Raw genomic sequence first — 21,498 nt, 5'->3', positions numbered from 1 at the left:
TCCACTGAAATCAACCACCGGTTGATTGGATCATTGATTACAAATTAAATAAAGTCGATGCCATCGCCTAAATTTTTTAATTACAAGTTTATTAAACTCTCACAACTCACTAGGAGTTAACTGTTAGGAGGTTTATTGGTATTGGGAGTATCAGAATTGAATCTAAGTTTTAATAATGATAAAGAGGTAAAGGGTCAAAGTTAAATTTATTTGTGATCTAATAAATTAAGTGTAAATAGCACAATTAAAAAAGTCCTAATTAAAGGTTAAGTCAGAAAAGTTTTAATTGAAAGTTAGGTAAGGAAAAAATTTAATTGTAGATTAGGCAATATAAAGTCATAATTGAAAATTAGACAAAAAAAAATTTGACTAGAAGTTGGGCAATACAAAGTCTTAATCAGAGATTAGGCAAGAAAGTTTTAGTAGATCAGAGGACACTAGGTGGGATCAGAGGACATCCTTAACCATTCATCTAACTAAGAGATTTACGTGAGTTCCGATGTTGAGATCAAATGATCAAAAGATTGTCAAACTCATGCATTAAATTTTGTATTATTATGCTGACACTGTCTTGATTTATGTTAACGTTAATTTTGCAGGATCGGTATACTAATTGGCTAGATCAGTAGACCGAATAGGAACGGTATATCGATCAGCAGGTTCAGTATACCAACCGTGACGTGACATTCGACATGGCACAAGATAACAACGATTTTGCTGATGTGGGAAAAGATAACTGTTGACTGACTAACATGGCAGAAAAAGTTATCAAGTATGTGATATGGTGACCGATGATCGGAGGATGGTCGGATCGGTAGACTGATTCACTTGATCGGTACACCGATCAAGCGGATTGGGATCTGAATCCCAAGGCAATCGGTATATTGATCATGTCCTATAAAAGAAGCTAAGACCAAGGCTTCTTCATCAACTTCTAAGTGCTCTAACCTTCACCCTTCACCGAAATGTGATGCAGCATGCAGTGACACGTACCTCTTCGGATTCCATGCTTTGACCATGCATTTTTATTTCCCAAGATTTGATCATGCAATTCCAGATTTCCAAAGATTACGAATTAATACTATTTAATATATAGATTTAGATTTTCTATAAAAAGAAAAGAAAAACAAATCAGATGGAGATGTTGAGCAACTCCGCGTGAGAAGATTAATTAACGGTTCTATTTATAAATTAATATATCATTAAATTTATATTATAATCTATTTTTATATTTTTCATCTACATATTATTTTATAAAAAATAATAATAAATTTCAAATAAATTTAAAATATTAAAAATTTCTTAATAAGAAATAATATTCATTTAACACTATTTATATTATCCAAGTAAACTTAACCATTAATCAAACTATATATAACTAAATAAAATTTTAAATCACCTAAATAATCTAATCTTTACACCATTTATCAAGGGATATCAAATGAAATTCTCATAAAAAGATTCGTATATTCTACATTTTAAATCATATTTTGAATTATCTCTTTGAGTGTAACCAATGATGCAATATTTTGAGAATTAGATGAGAGATTCTAATTAAGACTCTCAGTCTAGTAAAAACAATTTAATAGAGAAATTAAAGTCTGAGCAATTCAACATTTTGAGAAGATGCAAAAAAATAATAATAATAAAAGAGCGAGGAAAGTCGGTGTTATAATCATTTTTGTATATTTAATATATTCTACATAGAGTTTTGAATATAGAAAAATAAGAAATTTAAAAATTATTATCATTTTTTTCGTTGAATTTTTTTCCTCCAGTTCCGGCCTCCGCGCCACCTAATCCTCTGATTCTCGCCTCAGCGCCACCTCCTCCGCCTCACCGGCAACCGACAGGATCTCGCTCTCGGCCGAGCACTCCATACCGCCATCCTCAAACGGGAGAATGTATTTAGGATAATCCCACCGGAAAATAAAGGGATTAAGCATATAATTAAGGACATAATTAATTAACACATTAATCAACACCTTCCATAAATCAATTGTTATATTTTCAAAATTTTACACAATACATAGATTTTAGTTCCAAATCTACTAATCACATTTTTAATTAATTTCAAATCTATTATTCAAGCTTTTAGAAGATTAAAATGACACAAGCCATATTTTTTATAAACCCTTACAAATAGCAAATTCTTAAAATTATATAATCCAAGGCATATCATTTGATCAATTGCTCATACGAAACAGAAACAGAATAATAAGCTTGTTGGCTTTTCTCAGACTGTAATTACTGAATAAAGAACAAATCATTCTCCATATATAAATTAAGATCGAATCAATGTATCCAAGAATATAATCACAAGAACAAATCAATCATCCATGAACCTAATTAGCCCATTCATTCAAAAATCTCAGTGGACCCATGTCATTAAATTGTATCGACAAATCCTCCCCTTACCCGACAAACACGCTGGCCTGTACTGGACGACTCTGTTCTGGAAGTGCACCTTCCCCTCTGTCCGAGAGGGTGACAGATACCGCTAGTTACGGGCGTCGGCTGACCACACGGGAGGGGTAGGTTTCTTCTAGTTCTTGGAGTCATCGGTAGGCACATAGGGATATTGGAACCGGGCGGCGATTTTTTGGAGAAACTGTGCGTAGTTTTAGTTTTATTATTGTTGTTACAACGGTTGGTAGCGGAGCAACGGAGTATCTCGTGATCATCATGGGGCTTTCAGTAAAACGAGATAACTACTGTGGTGCTTGTCGGAGCCGGCTAGCACCATCTCATTGAAGGGCCTGCTAGAAAAAGCCCTGATTGGCCCCGGAGAAGATGAACCCCAGTGGTGCGTGGCGGCATTGACAACGCTGACTTCGAGCCGTTTGAGGGCGGAGCTATTACACTTGGACATCCCAATCACCTTGCAGCATCGTGCTGAGCTGGCCCCCTAATCACGAGACAGACAAAAACGGTGATCGATTTGAATTGAGCGGGTTTCGGGTCAGGTGTGCACAATCTTGAAATGTTGATAGATTGAGATCCGCAACCTGTTAAACTTACCGTCATCAGCCTACGTGAAGGGATCCCACTTACGAAGTCCCTGTTGCGTGAATTTGACTCCCACAGCTACTTTGACTTTTGACCTTTGGCACACGGACACGATTGCCACACCTAGTCAACGTGAGCTATCAACCGTACGATGACGATCAGGAATTTGGCGTTGTTCACCATCTTCTCCGATTAGCTCGCAACGCTACAACTCGTCCACGAGGCAGGCACTGGACGACCCTACCTTTTGGGGTAGGGCTACCATCTGACACGGGCTTGGTGGCTCAACATGCGACGATGAGGCGAGAAACAGCCAGTAGGGCTACGACGACGACCAAGGACGGAGGTGACACACATGGCCGTGAACTCAGCAACCATTCTGCTCCCCCATCAATGATGGACACAAGGGTGCACCCGCAAAGAGCTACTGCATCCACAAATACCCCCCCCCCCCCCCCCCCCCCCCGGCTTGGGAGGGTAGATGACCGGTGAAGGATGCTGGGCCGCTGGTCCACGCTCTTCACTCAAAATCAAATTTGTATGGATGACACAGTGCTATGATTTCTAGAGCCAACTGGTCATACTACCACTCTCACAGTGGAGGATAAGGAGGCCCTTGAGGACACTATTGGCTATTGTTTAGTTGGGTGATTTCTGGGCAAATTCCTTGGTTGGAAAGCTGTAACTGCACTAACGTCTAGGTGGGGGAAACCTCACAAAATGCTTACACATGATTCCACATGGCTAGTTTTTAAATTCCCTGACAAACAGAGCTCCGACACGGTTTTGAAAGGAGGACCCTATATTGCATTCGACTACCCCTATATCTCAAGATAATGCCGGCCTGCTTCACCTTTGAATCTGTGATCCATGATCAACTGTCGCTTTGGATGTAGATATATTGTCTGCCTATTGACTGTTGGTCCACTTCGGGGTTAAGCAAAATTACCTCTGCTGTTGGGCGGGCACTATATACAGATCATTTCACCAAGGCGAAGAGCGGATTAACTTCACGCGGATGCTGGTGGAGATTGACATAACTAAAGCACCGCCGGCAAGTATTCCTATCACACTACCAGATGGCCGAGAGGTTACCTTAACACTCCATTTTGAAACAGTGCTGAGACTCTGTATAGCCTGCCGATAGTTGGGACACTACCAGCAGCAATGCCCAGCTAAAGGTGGCTGAGCACCAGGACAACCTTTAGCGCCGGTGACTGCGTCGGGACCTGGAAGTACTTCTTGTTAGTACCGATGGAATCAAAATATCTCCACAATAGTATGATATTGTCCACTTTGGGCCTAAGCCCTCATGGCTTTGTTCTTGGGCTCTCCCCAAAAGGCCTCATACCAATGGAGATACTTTCCATCCTTTTAATCCCATGATCTTTTCCATGTACTTTAGATGTGGGACTATGTTTGCACCCTTGCAACTCAACAATCCCCCCCTCAAACAAAAGACCACAGGTCTCCCTTAACATCGTTTTTGATGTCTGAATCCTCGACCTACCAGGACTTTTTGCCCCTCGGTCCACTCGACCTACTAGGACTTCCCACCTAGCCGCAGCTACTTTTTGCCCCTTGATGCACCTGACCTACTAGGACTTGCCCCTCGGTCCACCTGACCTACTAAGACTTCTCAGTTGGTGTCTGGTCCTCTTGATTCAGATACGAGAGTACCCACTTCCTTTGTTTAAGGTTTAAACCACATGGTTAGATCTGGATCATGGCTCATCCGGCGGTTAGTCCGGTGAAGAGCGGTCACGCTCTGATACCACTTGTTAATACCGATGAAATCAAAATATCTCCACAATAGTATGATATTGTCCACTTTGGGCCTAAGCCCTCATGGCTTTGTTCTTTGGCTCTCCCCAAAAGGCCTCATACCAATGGAGATACTTTTCATCCTTTTAACCCCATGATCTTTTTCATGTACTTTAGATGTGAGACTATGTTTGCACCCTTGCAACCCAACACTTCTCGCGATAGTAATACCCAACCATTGCCAGTCACAACCCATCGCAAGCAACCGGATTGATCAAGCAAGGACAGAAGCAATGCACGACCTCTGATAACCCTACTACCATGCAGGACCAATTTTCAAATTTGGCGTCAAGGCTGACAAACTGTGTCACAATCACCGGCACTGATCCAGACATTGAGGGCCAGGCGAAGGCATCATCATCATCAACACAACCTAAAACTAGGTTTAGCGACACACGAGCTGCGGATACTAAACATATAACTGGCATGCAGAATCAGTTACGTAATACTGAAAATGGCACGCTGCCCTCAGCCATCGATCCTTTGCCCTGCTCCCCTTTGAAGAACACACCTCAGTCTATAAGGAAGAGGGTAGCATTTGGAAGACTCCCATCAGCTATTCGGACATAATTAAACATCAATTTGCAACTTGATAATCAGTTTCAAAATTAATCCCAGACCCAGAGAAATCAAGAACAGACACTGTGCATAAGTACGATCAATAGTGAATCCCACATGGGGACAAGCACTAGGCACCTCAACAACCCTAAATCTAAGTCTTCTCAGCCCACACAGAGTCAACCGGGTCCCAAACAGATGACCACAAATCTGCACCAATTTGATATGGCACAGTGTGGAAGCTTATTGAATCTGAGATCACAGGGTAATCAGGGATCAGCATTGGAGTCTAAAAGCTGCATTACTACACACAATTTCAGGGCACAAGGTCATTAGCAGCCACACATGAACTAAGCTCACGGCATGAAAAGAAAACAACAGAACCTTACATGGATGCACAATTGGCAAATAAGGCACATAACACCCCAATGAATACAACAGTAGCATAACCAGTAGCATTACTGACAGTTGGAGGGACTCAGGCGGCAGCAACAGTTTGTATTACTGGCTAGAAAGAACAGGCACAACAACCAGCAACTCCAACAAGTTTAATAAGCAGGTATCAGAGGCTGCAGGCTCAGTTAGCCACCTCTGACACACACACAACTGGGCACTAGCACCACCCAAAGGCAGAAACAAGATAGATTAGAGTTGTTTCCACTGAAGGCCCCAGCTAGCCATCTGATCCATGCCAAACTTTCAGATTCAGATTCAGTCCAGCTGCAATTTCAGGCCCCCAACACACTTTTAGTTACTAGCACAATTGGGACAGTTTCAATTGAATTGACACAGCTACTAGAACCTCATCCACCCATTCATTGCCCTAATGAGTCATCAATGGGAACTGGCACCAATGACACATCACATTTGGACACTATGGTACAACTAACAAGAGATAATTTTGGCACGACTAGCACATTTCTGCCTACTCCTGTGGCACAGCAGCAACAGCAAGAGGAGCAAGCCTCCACCCTACAACATCCATTCCAGCATCAATTGCAACCTGGAAACCCTTCTCAGGAAGTCACAGACCAATTTCAACAGAATGAAGGCCATCACTCAGTTTTGGAAAATTCAGCCCCTGCAGTAGAGAAGCAACTTCCACATTTTGAGCCAGCCTCTAATAAGGAAGTTTCTGCACCTTCTGCTCACTCTAACACTGATATGAACTACCATTCAAATTCAACTTCTAGCTCAGATGGAGACACATATCAATCGGAGGGCACTGAGGCAAACAAGACACATGTAGGTAACAAGCAGCAACTAGTCCACCTCAAATTTTGCAGGAGGGCTTATTTGGTTGGTGTTACAGCAGCCACACCAACCAAATCAACCAAGGATGACATCTCTGATAATGTACAGACTAGAGAAAGGACTAGTTGGAAAGCTTAGGCCAGACTGATAAGAGGTATCCCTAGCACGAATGATACATTCCTGACTACTTCCATGGCATAACAGCAGCATGGGAAACATGACTCCATTCTAACACAGTCATTAGAACAACCTTTGCAGTCTGAGAACCCCCCTTTGAGAACCAAAGATCAGCAACATTAGAACATTAATCACAGTGAAACTCACTTTTTAGTATTGGAAAGTTCAGCCCCAATTAGAGAGGATCAACAAGCCCATTCTGATACAACCACTGCTATTGAAATTTTTGAAGATTCTGATCAATCCAACAATTCGATGAGTTGCACTTCAAATTCAACCTATGGATCAGATAGAGATACAGATTAGCAGAGGCTGTAAGATCTGATCAACCAAAGCCAAGCACCAAACTGAAACACCACCTGATACCAAGGACTTGAAGAAGGGCTGACAAACTCTCAGCAGCCATACCAATAGGGAAAGCCTTGGAAGACAGCTTTGCTAAAGTCCAGACTCAAGCAAGAGTTAGAAGGAGAGCTCTGGCCAACCTCCATGACACTTCTCTCCCTTCATGCTCAAGATCGGCCCCTTCTTTACAACAAGGTTTTGTAATCAATATAAAATTGAAGGAAGGAGAAATTGAGACTAGAAATCACCATCAGCAGACAGACAAACCAACTTCCATTGTCACAAGAGTTCAAACTCGGGCTAGATCTTCCAATCAAGGGAAAATCTGGGCTTCTGGATCAACAGAACCAAGCAACATTCCTATTTCCATCAGTAGCACAGCCACTGTCCCACCAGCATAGCTAGGATTAGTAGGAAACAGGTCAATTGCACAACAACAACATGGGCATTCACATACCAACAAGCTCTCGGGTGGGCTTTCTATGCAAGGTATAACATCACCAATTGAGGAACCATCACAGCCTAACAACAGTGAAGATGAAGTTGGCCTTTTGTATGAAGACCCTGCACAGTCCAAACCCATAATAGTGGGACTTGCAACTTCCAAATGGCCCATAGGGACTCATGGACTAGCTCATGATACATGCAGTGGAGAACTAAAGATGAGCAGCGGGTTACAATCCGGAGACGGTACATCCCTAAGACATCACAAGGGTGATCTAACACATGATAGGAGAGGGCAACAAGAGAGGAAGACAAAAGCTATTGCTCGGAGGGCTCTGCCCACATGAAGATTGGTGCATGGAACATACGAGGCCTCAACAAAGGCCTCAAACAGAAGAAGGTTGTGGATCTCCTCTTGAGAGAAAGATTGAGTGCACTTTGCATTATCGAAGCCAAGCTAACTGCAGAGTACTACCACACTCTTAAAACATTCAGATTTCAGATGTGGCATAGTGATCACCGTGTGAGAGATATTGGTAAGAGCAGAATGTTACTTTTTTGGGATGGCAAAGTCATTACATTAGAGATCTAGGATTGGACGGAGCAATACATTCACACACTTATAAAGCACCAGGTTACAGGGACCTTGACAACACTCATTTTTATAGTTTATTTTGACCCTAATACTTGATGTTTTGATCATTTTGTTGTGTAACTATTGAGTATTAATACATTTTATGAGCAAGAACTTATTTTGGACTATATTGATTATTCTTACAAATTTTGGGTTGAATCTAACATTTTCTATGTATTTTTATAGGACACCTAAAGGACCATGAAATTGGGCCAAGTTCAAGAGGGTCATGGGGCAACTTGGGTTGAGTTGAGGAGAAAATAGCTTGACATTGCTTGGAGTGACTCATTCTTCCCTTTGGGCTCACCTTCACGACTGCCATCATTAGAAGGAAGTTAAGGGGATTCCCTTCTTCCATCCAGTCATCTTCCATCCACCAAGGAATCAAGGGGATTCCCTTCTCCACCAGCCGCATCATCTACGGAGATTGTATCAAAGTTGGAAATTCCTTCCTTCCCTGCATCTTCCGTTGAGCTTCGCTTCGCATCCACATCCGGCTAGGGACATAGGGAGATTCACTAAATTTATTCTACTTTACATTTCTGAGTATAGATTTGATTTTGCATGTCAAATATTTGTATAATTTTTCCTTACAGTTTTAGATGTTGATTGTCACTAGCTTGCACTTATTTACTTTGTTGATGCACTTCTTTACTTTGTTGATGCAATTTATTCATAGTACTTTCATATTAGCAATTTTGTTTACAATGTTTAGTATTCTTTTCATTATTTAGATTTAGAACTTAATATACCCCGTCCAATCCAAATAGAAAATCCAAATCTCCAATTATCTAATAACCACTAGGATTACCGTACACTGGCTACAATCATTGGGAGACGACTCGAGTTACCTTATACTGCTTTATTTAGGAAATTTGATATTAATTAAATTGATATGCTCATTTTAGACGACAATACAACGAGAATTCAGACCTCTTATATAGTGACCTTCGTATATGGGCAGCTCACAATCACGAGTCGACGTCGATTGTAGGAGGGGCTACAACGCATCTTAGAGGGCATGGGCTTGCCCTGGCTACTGGTAGGGGATTTTAACTCCCCTCTCTCCTCAACAGATAAGCGGAGCGACCTTGATGTGACTACATATGCCACAGCAGATTTTCAATATTTTGTTTCCACTGCAAGTGTGCAGGATTTGCATTCTATTGGGTGTCAGTTTACATGGACGAATGAAAAGGTAGTATGCAAGTTAGATCGAACCATGATTAATGTCTTATGGTTAGGTCAGGACAGGAGCAGTTATGCAGAGTTCCATCCCCCAGGAATTTTCTCCGATCATGCTATCTACACAGTCTCTATTATGGATGTTGGTAGAAGGAAGCCTAAGCCGTTCAAATTTTTCAACATGTGAACTAGCCATCCGAATTTCCTCCAGATTGTATAGGACTTTTGGGAGCACACAGATGCAGGGATTGAGACTGGGACAACCCAATACAAACTCATGGAAAAACTACATCATCTGAAACATCCACTCAAGTAACTCAACCATCAGAATTTTCAGCACATTCAAGAGAGGGTCAGACATGCACAGATTCATCTAGAGGAGGTCCAACAGTGAATCCTCGATTAGGGACAGGCGGATGAGGAGTACAAGGCGGCGAGGAAAGTAGCAGATAGACTCAAGCAAGCAGAATATCTTTTCTACCAACAGCGTGCCAAGCATACTTATTTCAAGAAGGTTGACCAGAACACTTCTTTTTTCACTCTTTGGTTAAGAGAAACAATAAGAGAAGAGAAATAGTGGCAGTAGCATAGCATGGGGGCAGCATCATCATAGATCAGGAGGATATTGCATAGGAGTTTGTGAGACATTTTCAGGCTCAGTTGAGGGTCCAGGTGTTGGGTTTTTCGGGCCGTAAAAATCACTTTTTACGTTGCGAAAACCCCGAAACCCATGCCACCGGATCCGTGCAAAAATAATAAAAATTACATACACATTTCTACTCCTAGATCTACTCTAGATCTACGATGTTTAAGGACCTTTACCCTCGATGCGTGCCCTTCGCGTATCCCGCTCGTCCAAAAGATGGCCGGATCTCGAGAGCGTCAAGTGCCGCTCCTCAACAAGTATCCACACGGACAAAATTGTGGAGAACCAAAACCACAAGTGTGCTAGCACTCAAGAAGGTTTTGGCAATGGAGGAGAGGAGAAGGAGAGGAGAAAACTCAAGAAGAGGGAGAATAAAAGTGTGCTCAACGTTGAATGAAAAACCACACTATTTGTCATCTTGTGACATGTCACATCCATGCATTTTAAGGCTAATTAAATCTCATTAAAGTCATTCAAGCCTTAGGTTACAAACTCACATTGTAACCCCCATGATGTGGCATCCATGATGATGTGGAGCATCACCATTGGTCACCTCTTATGCCACCTCACAGCAAAATCAAATGGTCAAGTCAAGCGTTGACCATGAGGTGGCATAAGTCAAGTCAACATGGATGATGACATGGCACAAAGTCAAGTCAAACTTGACTCCCAAAATTCTCCTTCTCAAGTCAAGTCAAACTTGACTTCTAATCTCCCAAAGTTGATCAAATCAACTCCACTAGTCTAGTTTGGATTACACTTAACCCAACTTGATTCATCACATGAATCTAAACCTCTTGGTTCATCATATGAACCTAATCTCCACCTAATTATCCTTTGTGTGTGACCCTATAGGTTCTTGTAACGTTGGCAATGCTTCTAAACCGATTTAGAAACATAAGTAGTGAGCGGTATCTAGCAACACATCACTACTACCCAAGTTACAAGAATGTTGAGATCCAACATCACCATTGTGACTACTAATTGTGACTCTTCACAATATGTGACAATGTCCTTCTATCCATGATATCATGATTGATTAAACCGAGGCATAGACCGTGTCATCCTCTAATCAATCTATGTCTTGAACTCCAAGTAGACTCACTACAATCAAAAGAGCTCAACATCACATGTTGACTCATTTGGGCATGGTCATGCACTTTAGTGGTCTAACTCTATCAAGAACTATGATATCACTCCCGTTATATGGGAGGGATAGATCCCATCTACATCACTCACATCCCACTACATAATTTGTTACACACCCAGTAATCGCCTTTATAGTCCACCCAGTTACGGGTGACGTTTGACGAAGCCAAAGTATGCAACTCCTTATGTTGGGAACCATGGTGACTTCAGGTCTAAGGACTAATAGTCATACCAATAGCCACATGAGAAAGTATATGACACTCATATAACGATCCATGATACTTTCTCATAGCGGGTCATTCAGTATACATTCTCCAATGCATACCCATGTGTCAACTTGATATCTCATATCCATAACTTGTGAGATCAAGTCATCATGTTGACCTACATACTAGTCTCATCGCATTAACATTGTCCTTAAATGTTAATACTTGACTAGGAATCATTTAGAGTAGTGTTCTCTATATCATCTCACTATCGATTCAACCAATCGATTGATATAGATACGAACCATCTACTCAAGGATATTATTATACTTAGTTATATGACACTAATAAAAGTAAGTATAATAACCATAAATATGTCTTTATAAATAGAAATATGATACAATGAGTCCATACAACAATCATCATATGATTGGCTCTAGGGCTTTCACTAACACCAGGTGAACCACTCTGATTTTCTGTCAGATTGCATACAATTTGGCAGAGTACTTACTAGTGAGCAGCAGACCAGCCTCATCAGGCCACCATCAAAGGAGGAGATCAGGAGAGATTTGTTTGATATTGGAGATCTCAAAGCACCAGGGCCAGACGGGTACAACTCTAAAATTTTCAAGCAAGCTTGGGGCATCATCAAAGAAGATTTCATTGCAGTCATACGTGAGTTTTTCACTAATGGCAGACTACTCAGGTCTTAGAACCACATACTCATTGCTTTGGTGCCTAAGACAGCCCATGCTACCACAGTGACCGAATATAGACCTATCTCCTGCTGCACAGTTTTCTATAAGGTGATCTCAAAGCTTCTTGCTAGTAGACTAGCTGATATATCTGATCATTTCCTGCACCCTGCTCAGACAGCTTTTGTTAAAGGTCATGCCATCTCATATAACATCTACCTTGCACAGGAGTTATTTCGGTGATACACGAGGAAGCGCATTTCACCACGTTGTACACTCAAGGTAGACCTGCAAAAGGCCTTTGACTCTGTCCATTGGGATTTCTAGAGGATGCTCACTACCCTTCAGTTTCCTGCCACATTTATTACATGGATCAGAGAATGCGTCACCACAACGTCGTTCTCTATAGTGATTAATGGCAGCACGTATGAATTTTTTTGAGGTGGTCGAGGACTTCGATAGGGGGATCCCCTCTCTCCATATCTATTTGGGCTTTGCATGGAGTATTTGTCGTGCTCACTAGCGCACTGCACTGTCAGATCTGATTTTCACTTTCACCCCATATGTAAGAGTCTACGGATAGGACACTTGATGTATGCCGATGATCTGTTGTTGTTTTCTCAAGGGGATGTATCGTACTCAATTAGTCGAGTGCTTACAGTGATTTGCCCAGATGGTCGGCCTCACGGCTAACCTGGCCAAATCGAGCATCTACATGGCGGAGATTGATGAGACCATTAAACAACAGCTACTACAAATCACTAGTTTTCAACTGGGGAAGATGCCTTTTAGATATTTGGGGATCCCCATCGCCTCTCAGAAGCTACGATTTTTTGACTATACTACACTTCTGGATGCTTTGACTAGGCGAGTTACTTCCTGGCCTAAGGCGACATTGTCTTATACAGGGAAGGCCTAGCTGGTGGCTTTAGTTCTTCAGGAGATGGAGTGCTATTGGATGTTCGTACTGCCAATATCCAGTGGAGTTATTAATCGTATTTATGAGATCTGCAGATCATTTATGTTGACCACATCGCGTCCGTTGATTGCATGGGCTGAGTTATGCCGGTCGAGGAGGGAGGGTGGTCTTGGCTTGAGGAACTTAAGCACATGAAATCGTGCCTTACTGGTAAAGGTTCTGTGGCGTATCCAGGACAAGCAGGACACACTTTGGATCCAGTGGGTTCATCACACGTATCTGCAGCGGACAGGGATACGGGATGGACAGTTCGACATAGTGACTCACCGCTCATCAAGCAGCTGCTTTACATACGCGACAACATTCCTATGACACAGGCAGTCCAGCGGCAGCAGAGCAGTTACTGGCAGATTGGTTTCAGCAGCCTAGGGGCGTTGCACGGGCATATGATCACTTTCGAGGTACCCGACCTCTTCAGCCTTGGGTGCAAACAGTCTGACAATCTTTCATTCAACCGAGCCATGCATTCACCCTATGGCTCTTGGCACGAGGGCGCCTACCGGTGAGGGCTAGGCAGAACTACCTACCTGATCGTCAGTGCACCTTTTGTCACTAGGTAGAGGAGACGTTGGAGCACCTCTTCTTTCAGTGTGACATCACAGACCGACTATGGGGGAGGACCCGAGAATGACTACAGATGAGACCGACGATGACCACATATTAGAGCATGCTACACACATTCAGATGGTTGTACAGGAGGATCTCCATTGCATCCTCAGCGAGGCATGTGGCCATGGCAACCCTAGTGCACCATCTCTAGCGTGCTAGGAATGCCTGTGTGCATGAGGGGAGACGACTGGATGAGGAGACGCTGTTTCGGAGGGTTCAGACGCACGTCTACAGGTCACTTGGCGTCTACACAAATTGAGAGCTACGACAAGGGTAGCATCCACCGGAGCGTTTGCATTTTTTGGGCTACTTATGTATGCATACATTCTCGCTAACCTCACTCATGCATTGGAGATCAATAGTGGTAGAGGTAGCGAGTCACATCATGCACCCACACATACACATGTACATAGTCACATTCACACATACATTACTTGTCCTATGTATTTATTTCTTCCATAGAGCATTACATTACATACATACATATCTCTCATTCATGATCATACATGCATAGTCATACAAAAATGGTGAATGGATCTATCTTGAATGATCCATCTAATCCACAACAAACGGCTCATGGTAAAGACGCTCCAAATCCATTGATGGCTGAAGCTTTGCCAAAAAGCCTAAGAGAGTGAATGAGCCCTCCGACTTGGCTCATCTAGTTCGTAGTAACGGTTACGGTAAAGACACATCAAATCCGTTCATAGCTGGCCACTTGCTAAAAGTGTGCAAGGTTTTGTTGGAGGTGGGTGAGCATGGTGGTTGTAGGGGACATTGATGATGGTTGGCAACATGGGCGGGCTGGTAGAGGAGGAGGCAACATGCGACGTTCGGGAGGAGGATGAGGCGGCATGTGGCGACCTGTAGAGGAGGACGAGGCAACCTTCGGGAGATGCTGCTGACGGTTGACGACGGTGACATGTGATGGGATGCTGATGGGTACTGTGAAGCTCCCTTGGCGATGCTTGTGTCATCTGATGCTGGTAGCATACGATGGGATGCTGATGAGTACTATGGCATTCCCTTGGCGGAGCTTGTGACACCTGATGCTGGTGGCATGTGATGGGCTGCCGATGGGTACCGTGATGTTTCCCTTGGCGACGCTTGTGTCTTCAGATGCTGGTGGCTTGCGATGGGATGATGACAAATGATGGGAAGTCCATCTGGCGGTGATGGTGGCGCTTGACACCTGATGGGAGCGCCTTAGTGACAGAGGGGCGCAGCGGACATGGGCAGGATGGAGGCTCTTGCAGCTGCACCTGCATGATAAATAATGTGTGAGATATACAGATAGTGTTGGTACACATGTGAGCACATCTATGATGCACCATTGATGCTTACTCAAATCTGACATTTCGTCGGACATGATGTGAGATAGAGTCATTGGTTCTTTTGTATGCTTGTGCATTTTACTTTAATGATATATATATTTATCTTCATCAAAAAAATAAAATAAAATATCAATGTGTTTTCTCTTTTGGTCAAATGAAAGATAAAATAATTATGAAAAGAAGATATCTTTTTATCCAAATTGAGTAATTATTAATTTATTTCTTCCATCATTATTTTGATATTTTAGCTGCGAGAATTCGGATATATTTCTTTATTTGTATTACTGAATTGTTATTTTTTGGCATTAGAAGAATTACAAGAAGGAGGCAACTATACAAAAAAAAATCAAATCAACCACAACTTAGAAAAGTATAGGAAGAAAAACAACGTATTACGAAGGATAGTATGGATGCAACTGTTACAACTGTTAAAGATTGATCGAGTTGATAAGTTTGGTTGACTAAACTTGATTGATCAAGCTTGAACTAACTCGTATTAAGTTTCAATGTTTGACAATATAATAATTGGTTGAGTGAGACATTAAGAAGGTCAACATTGATCGGATACTTGATGATGGAAAAATTCAAATGGATCATGGAGGATCGAATACTTGACATAAAAAAGAAAATTCAAATGGGTAATGGAGAACCGAACACTTGCATGAGAAGCGAAATCTAAATAGATCATGGAGGACTGAACACTAAGCATAAAAAGCGAAATCGAAGTTGGTTAATACTGACCAGACACTTTGTATGACGAGATGGATGAAGTTCAAATGAATCATAAAAGATCAAACACTTAACATATGGATAAAAGCCCTAACAGATAAGGGATGACTGAATGTTAGACAACTATAAAAAGTTCTAGCAGGTCATGAAAAACGAGATGTTAAGTGAGAGCAGAAATCTAAATAGATCAAGAAAAATCGAATGTTTAGAATAGAAGTCCTTGTAGATCAAAGAAGACTGGATGCTAAACATATGAAATCTCAACAAATCAAGGTTGACTAGATATTAGATAACGAAAAATCTCAAAGGGTCAAAATTGATCGAATACTAAATCAAAAAAGTCATAGTAGGTTGAAATCAATTGGATATTAGACAAGACGAGATTTCCGCTTTGGAAAGATTGAAACAACAATATCCATCGATTGTTAAGTGTAACAATTGATTGATAAATCTTAAATTCTGAATTCAAAATTTAAAGGATTAAAAAGGATTTGCTACACAATGAATCAATTGATGATCTTGATCGATTGACTATTAAGCACATCAATTGACTATTAGAGTTTAACAATCAATTAATGAAACTATAACAATAAATAAAAAGTTTGAAACTACATTGTTCAACTCAATTGTTCATGATCAATCGACTACTATGACTTGCTGTTATAGAAGATTTGAAACTCAATTGTAAAATTTGATTGTTAAGATAACATTCGATTGATACAAATTAGCAATCGATTGATGTTCAAATATCAAACACAGATCAAAATTCAATAACCGTTCAACAATCAAACCTCTACAACAATCAATAGTCAACTTATGAAATACAACAATCAACTGATAGCTAAAAATCAACTTGATAGCAATCTTATAAAAAAAGATTTTAAAAAAGTTTGAAAAAATTGATTCTTAATAGTTTGAAAATGAAATATTGCTATATTTTCTACTATAAAAAAAGCAATCCAAAACAATAATAAAATTAACATCCAAAGTAAAATTTTCACTAATAAAATTATTTCACTTTTATTTATAATTATATTTTGAATTCTTATTATATTATTTGTAAGAAACAAATTATAAGAACTTCACATATTTGAGAAAAGAAGATTAATAATAATAATTCACTAAGATTAAATTTTGAATATAACAATCTTAAAAGATTATGAACTAAGTAAACCGACCATATTTATATTATATTATCAATTGTATTTCAAAATTTCACTACGCAATCCATCAATGCAAAAAGAATTATTGACCCCCGCCTCTAACTGACACCGATGCCAACAAGTAGAACTTTATAAAAGATATTTATATCTGAGCTAACATACACTATATATGAGGAAACTATACATAGAACATGTAAAGGACTTATAACCAGGTTCAGGTTGCTAGATTCTGACCTTTAAAGACGGACTGCAAAACCAAGCTACTGCATTTGAAAAACAAAAAGACATGTACATAACAGTAACAGATGGATTGAATCATGCAGAATGGCCAAGAACTTGGAAGCTGGTGGCTCAGCGAAGCTTATTCTGAGCTACTGCCTGACAGAGCTCATCTTCATAGAACAGAACCCTTGTAGAAGATACAGGCTTGAGAATGGGCTTTGGCAAGCCTGGTGGCAATATGTTTGGTTGAGGTAATGCTGAATCTGGGAATAGAACAGCTGCAATCTGCTTTATGTCAAGCAAGTGAAGGCGAGAGCGGGGACCACCATGCTTTGGAGCCTTTGGTGTATGTGGGATAGATCCCCAAATCCGTTTTCCTTCTGCCTTGCTGCAAATGTACAGGGTGGTGGGTTGAAAATTATTGCAAGTGAGTTAAAAAGCATAATCACAAGATATGTGATCAAGAATATGCACTTTACAAAAGGCCAATGTTCAGTTGGCACTGGAGTCTTGGTGTTGAGGATTTCTTGCCGTGATCTGTCTGGAGTAGTGTAATTGAAATGATACTGTCTGGCCGCGATAACCTGTTATATGGAGCAGACATAAGGTGAAAGAGAATAATGAATAGAAATAGAGCATTTTGGTTGGGCCTTGGATCCACTTTTGAAATAAAAACAACAACAAGACAATGAAGATTTCAGACATTGAGAAATTTGATGTTGAACAAAGGCAGGTAACTCATTACTAGATTCTTTTTCTAGGACACATGTTAATATTGGTCAATTTGAGGGAATTTTCTACTCAGGGCACAATATAGATAAGCATCTAAAGTACATATTTAAGGAAGACAAGTTATATGCATAAACACAAAAGTCACGACGCAAAGGACAAAATAATCAGGTTATGTGTTAGTTAAAGGGCCTTTGTTACTAGATAATTGTTTTTATTAGATAATAATTTATAGATATTTCTACTTCTATATGCATGAGAATTATTAGATAATTGTTTTTAAAAAAGTAAAATTAACCCATGTGCATTGAAGATCAAAATGTTATTGCTAATTTGGGATCACTAAAGACGTGAACATGGCAAATGCCTACTTCCAAAGTTAGAAGCTTGCTTATTTATTAAAATAGCACAGCTATATTGTGGTGAAATCTCCTAGAAATCAGGGCTTGTGGTTCAGAATTGAATTCTCAAAAAAATGTCATTAGATCATTGCCCTACTTCAGATAAAAAATAGATAAATAAATGTCATATATTACTTGTAACAAAGATCAAGGATATGCAGCATCACAAAGCATGAGTAAACCATTATTACCAAAATTACAACAGCTCCTACATCAAAACGAGACATTTAAATCTTGCCATGCCATAGAACTCATTGAAAAAAATGAATTCTTAACATCAATTTTCCATATATTTCTATCAATTGCTATTGTGACAGCATAATTAAACAGTTATACAAAGAACAATAATACACTTACAGCTGCTCGAATTCGGTGGGAAACATGGAAAACAGCTCTTAACTGATCATGATGCAAGTGGCAGAGGATTTTGATCTTTATACAGAAAATAAGAAAAATGTGATTACTTATGAAATAAAAACCATAAACCTTTGGACCAAAGTATAACATGTCATAGGAAAAAGCTCCCACGTTGGTGACATACCAGGATATCCATGGGAAGAGATTCAAGTCTTGATTGGCTGTCAAATTCAACACTTTGTGGTGTTTTAGGTGTTGCTGGAAGTTTCTGCTGTTTAACCTCATCTACAATATTAGGCTGAGGTGGAATTCTGTTTGGAGAGGTCATTGGTGTATCACCTTGAGTAACATCAGCCTGATTCAGCAGACTAATCTTTGCCATCTCAGTCTCCAATACTATCCTTTTCTTTCCTATAACAGTGCACAATTTGTTTGACATCCTTCTGTGACGCATTTGTGCAAGTGCGCCGGGTTTTAGGTACTTGTTTTTGTTTTTCTTCACTTTCTGCATTTGCTTGAACGTCATAGGTTCCAAACTCATAAACCTAACTTAGAAATGTAAGTATGCTTCACCTGCTGCTACTGACTTCCGTGATTCCTAAAGATTTGAAAGAGGATAGTATTCAAACACAAACACATAGAAGCAGATAGGATGGTCAAGAATGACAAGTAAAGAGTTCTATAATGAATTTATGATATAGTAGAATATCATAAGAATTTGGAATAGGTAAGAAAGTAACTTAAAACCAACCAACGATATCATGTTTCTTCATAGCAGCAAATCAAATCTACAGTGGCTAAAACTAAAATCAAGCAGTATAACTGAACAAACTAAAATTACTACATCACCAAAATGAAGACAAAGCAGTGGGCTTGAGCTTCCTACATAACCAATTGTTCAACACTGTTGCTTCCTTACAATCAACTGGTGCATATGTTTAAAATACAGTTCAATACTAGTCCCTTTATCAAAAGACTAATCTAATATATCACTAACGAAGAGATTTTTTGACTTATCAATCCAATAAATAAAAAAGAAATAACTATTTCATACTAGAATAAATATTGGCAAAAGTATCACATGCCGTTTTTATTGATATGTATTACAAACTGTATACAACTTTTTCAATCACTTTCTTTGCATGAATATTAGTTAATGCTAACTATTTTGTAAATAATAACACCATATGCATCTACGCATCTGGGATCTGTATATTATGATCAAATCAATACGCATGAAACTGCGTGTAACAATAAATTTCATGCAGAAAATATAATAGATTTAAATAAAACCAATAACCATTTCCCTATTTGGCAACAAGTACTCCATATTCAAATCCCTCCCGTATGTGGATCTACCAAAAAAAAAAAACCTTCAACATCTACGAAACGTAAACAAGTTGCACTAGCTACAACAACCCTGGTCAGAATTACATTTTTCATGTGATTCTGCATTTTCTAAACCACGAAACGCTTGAATCAAAAAATAAATAAATAAAGACAGGTAATACCAGAACGACTGCTTAAATGCGATCTTGAACAGAGAAATCAACGAAATGGCTTACAATGAGAAATAGCTTTAGCACAAATCCAGCCTCCTTCACCTGCAACTAAAAACATCAAGAGCTGGCAACTCCTGTTAAAGCTGACAAAAATCAATATCAACAAAGAAATCGAAAGAGAAAAATGGGAGAAAGTGAAGCAACACAGCCGAAATGCCACACAACACAACCTTGGTCTGCGAGAAATCAAATCCCGAGACCCTAAATCCGAACCAACACGACAAAGCAGTAGCAAGCCAAAGGAAGTCGGCTGCCACGGAGGAGGCAAAACAAAAGATCGAGAGCGATAACTTTTTATCCTTCCTTTTTCGAATTCGTCGAGGATACGCGCCAATATTTTGGCGTACAGCGAGCAGCGCGGGTTGAACGGCGAGATTGGGAACGACGCGAGATCAGAAACAGAACCCTAACGGACTCGACGCCCACGATGGTGGAATTTGACGTGGCAAGCGCCCATTGACGGGCTGCAGCTTAGTCGATGTCGTGGAAGTTACGCCGTTAAGCATCGCGCCACGTCGGACGCCCGGAACCCAAAACGTTGTTTTTTTTTGCTTTTTTTAAAGCGGGAAAAAAATGGAGGGCGCGCTCGTTAAAACTAAGTTGTGGAGAGAGGTTCCCGTATTAGGGATATTCTCAACATGAATTTTAAAACGGAAAAGTAAGGGTCAGATGAGACTGGGATGGCGACGGGAGGAGCAACAGGGCATCTGGCGGCGAAGCAGTGGAAATGTTCTTGCAGCAAATCCGCCACTCTATAATTAATTATGAAATACAATCTTTTTTTATCTTTTCAAGCTTGTCGAACTTGACTTAGCACGATCATGAGAGTTTTGGCTTGATAGCTCAAAAGTCCTCTCAAGATCAGAATTTTGTAATCAGGCCTAAATTAATATCAACAAATCAAGATTTATATTTTGATATTTGAATACTATATTTATTATTTAGATTGATAGGGGGGCGATGACGATGACACCTCATCAAGGTATCTCAACGACAACTTAACACAGTCCAGTTAGTCGGACTACGCCTCCTTCGACTAGACTAATTGGGGATGCTTGTGATGCGACGAAAATATATTACCCCCACGTGTCATGCGGGATAAAGTCATAAAACTGATTCATCTTTAAGATTAGGAAACTCTAACACCGTTTAACCCGAAGAATAAGAAAAATATCTCAAAATATATTTTAAACAAATATTTCAGAAATCTTTCTAAAAAAACTAGAACGGATATCATGGAATATTTCCTAAACGGACGCTAATATTTCAGAAATCAACTACTATAAA

At 40.1% G+C, this 21,498-nt stretch overlaps 1 protein-coding gene across 1 annotated transcript; it reads right to left on the bottom strand.

Annotated features, from left to right (window-relative positions):
- Window positions 1-17,144: 17,144 nt before the first annotated feature.
- Window positions 17,145-20,457, bottom strand: LOC141834175 (F-box protein At4g35930-like). Its single transcript, XM_074721625.1, has 6 exons — window positions 20,382-20,457; window positions 20,215-20,285; window positions 18,834-19,247; window positions 18,650-18,724; window positions 17,637-17,746; window positions 17,145-17,550 (listed from the first exon to the last, which is right to left on the bottom strand). Exons 3-6 carry the CDS (start codon window positions 19,188-19,190, stop codon window positions 17,292-17,294), a joined length of 801 nt encoding a protein of 266 aa, XP_074577726.1. The 5' UTR covers window positions 19,191-19,247; window positions 20,215-20,285; window positions 20,382-20,457; the 3' UTR covers window positions 17,145-17,291.
- Window positions 20,458-21,498: the final 1,041 nt, after the last annotated feature.

This window comes from Curcuma longa, chromosome 8 (genome assembly GCF_044706935.1).
Source record: "Curcuma longa cultivar G26 ecotype Majalengka, Jawa Barat chromosome 8, ITB_CL_G26_1.1, whole genome shotgun sequence".
NCBI classification, from domain to species: Eukaryota; Viridiplantae; Streptophyta; class Magnoliopsida; order Zingiberales; family Zingiberaceae; genus Curcuma; species Curcuma longa.
Note: the sequence above shows the minus strand (reverse complement) of the source record. Positions and strands in the feature narration are given on the sequence as shown.

Bases quoted from the DNA above. Each gene is read 5' to 3' on its own strand.
- LOC141834175 (XM_074721625.1), bottom strand. From the start codon at position 19,190: ATGAGTTTGGAACCTATGACGTTCAAGCAAATGCAGAAAGTGAAGAAA. The intron at 17,747-18,649 runs GTAAGTGTATTA...TCCATATAACAG, and splicing joins CCCACCGAATTCGAGCAGCT to GTTATCGCGGCCAGACAGTA. The intron at 17,551-17,636 runs GTGCATATTCTT...GTACATTTGCAG, and splicing joins GAACATTGGCCTTTTGTAAA to CAAGGCAGAAGGAAAACGGA.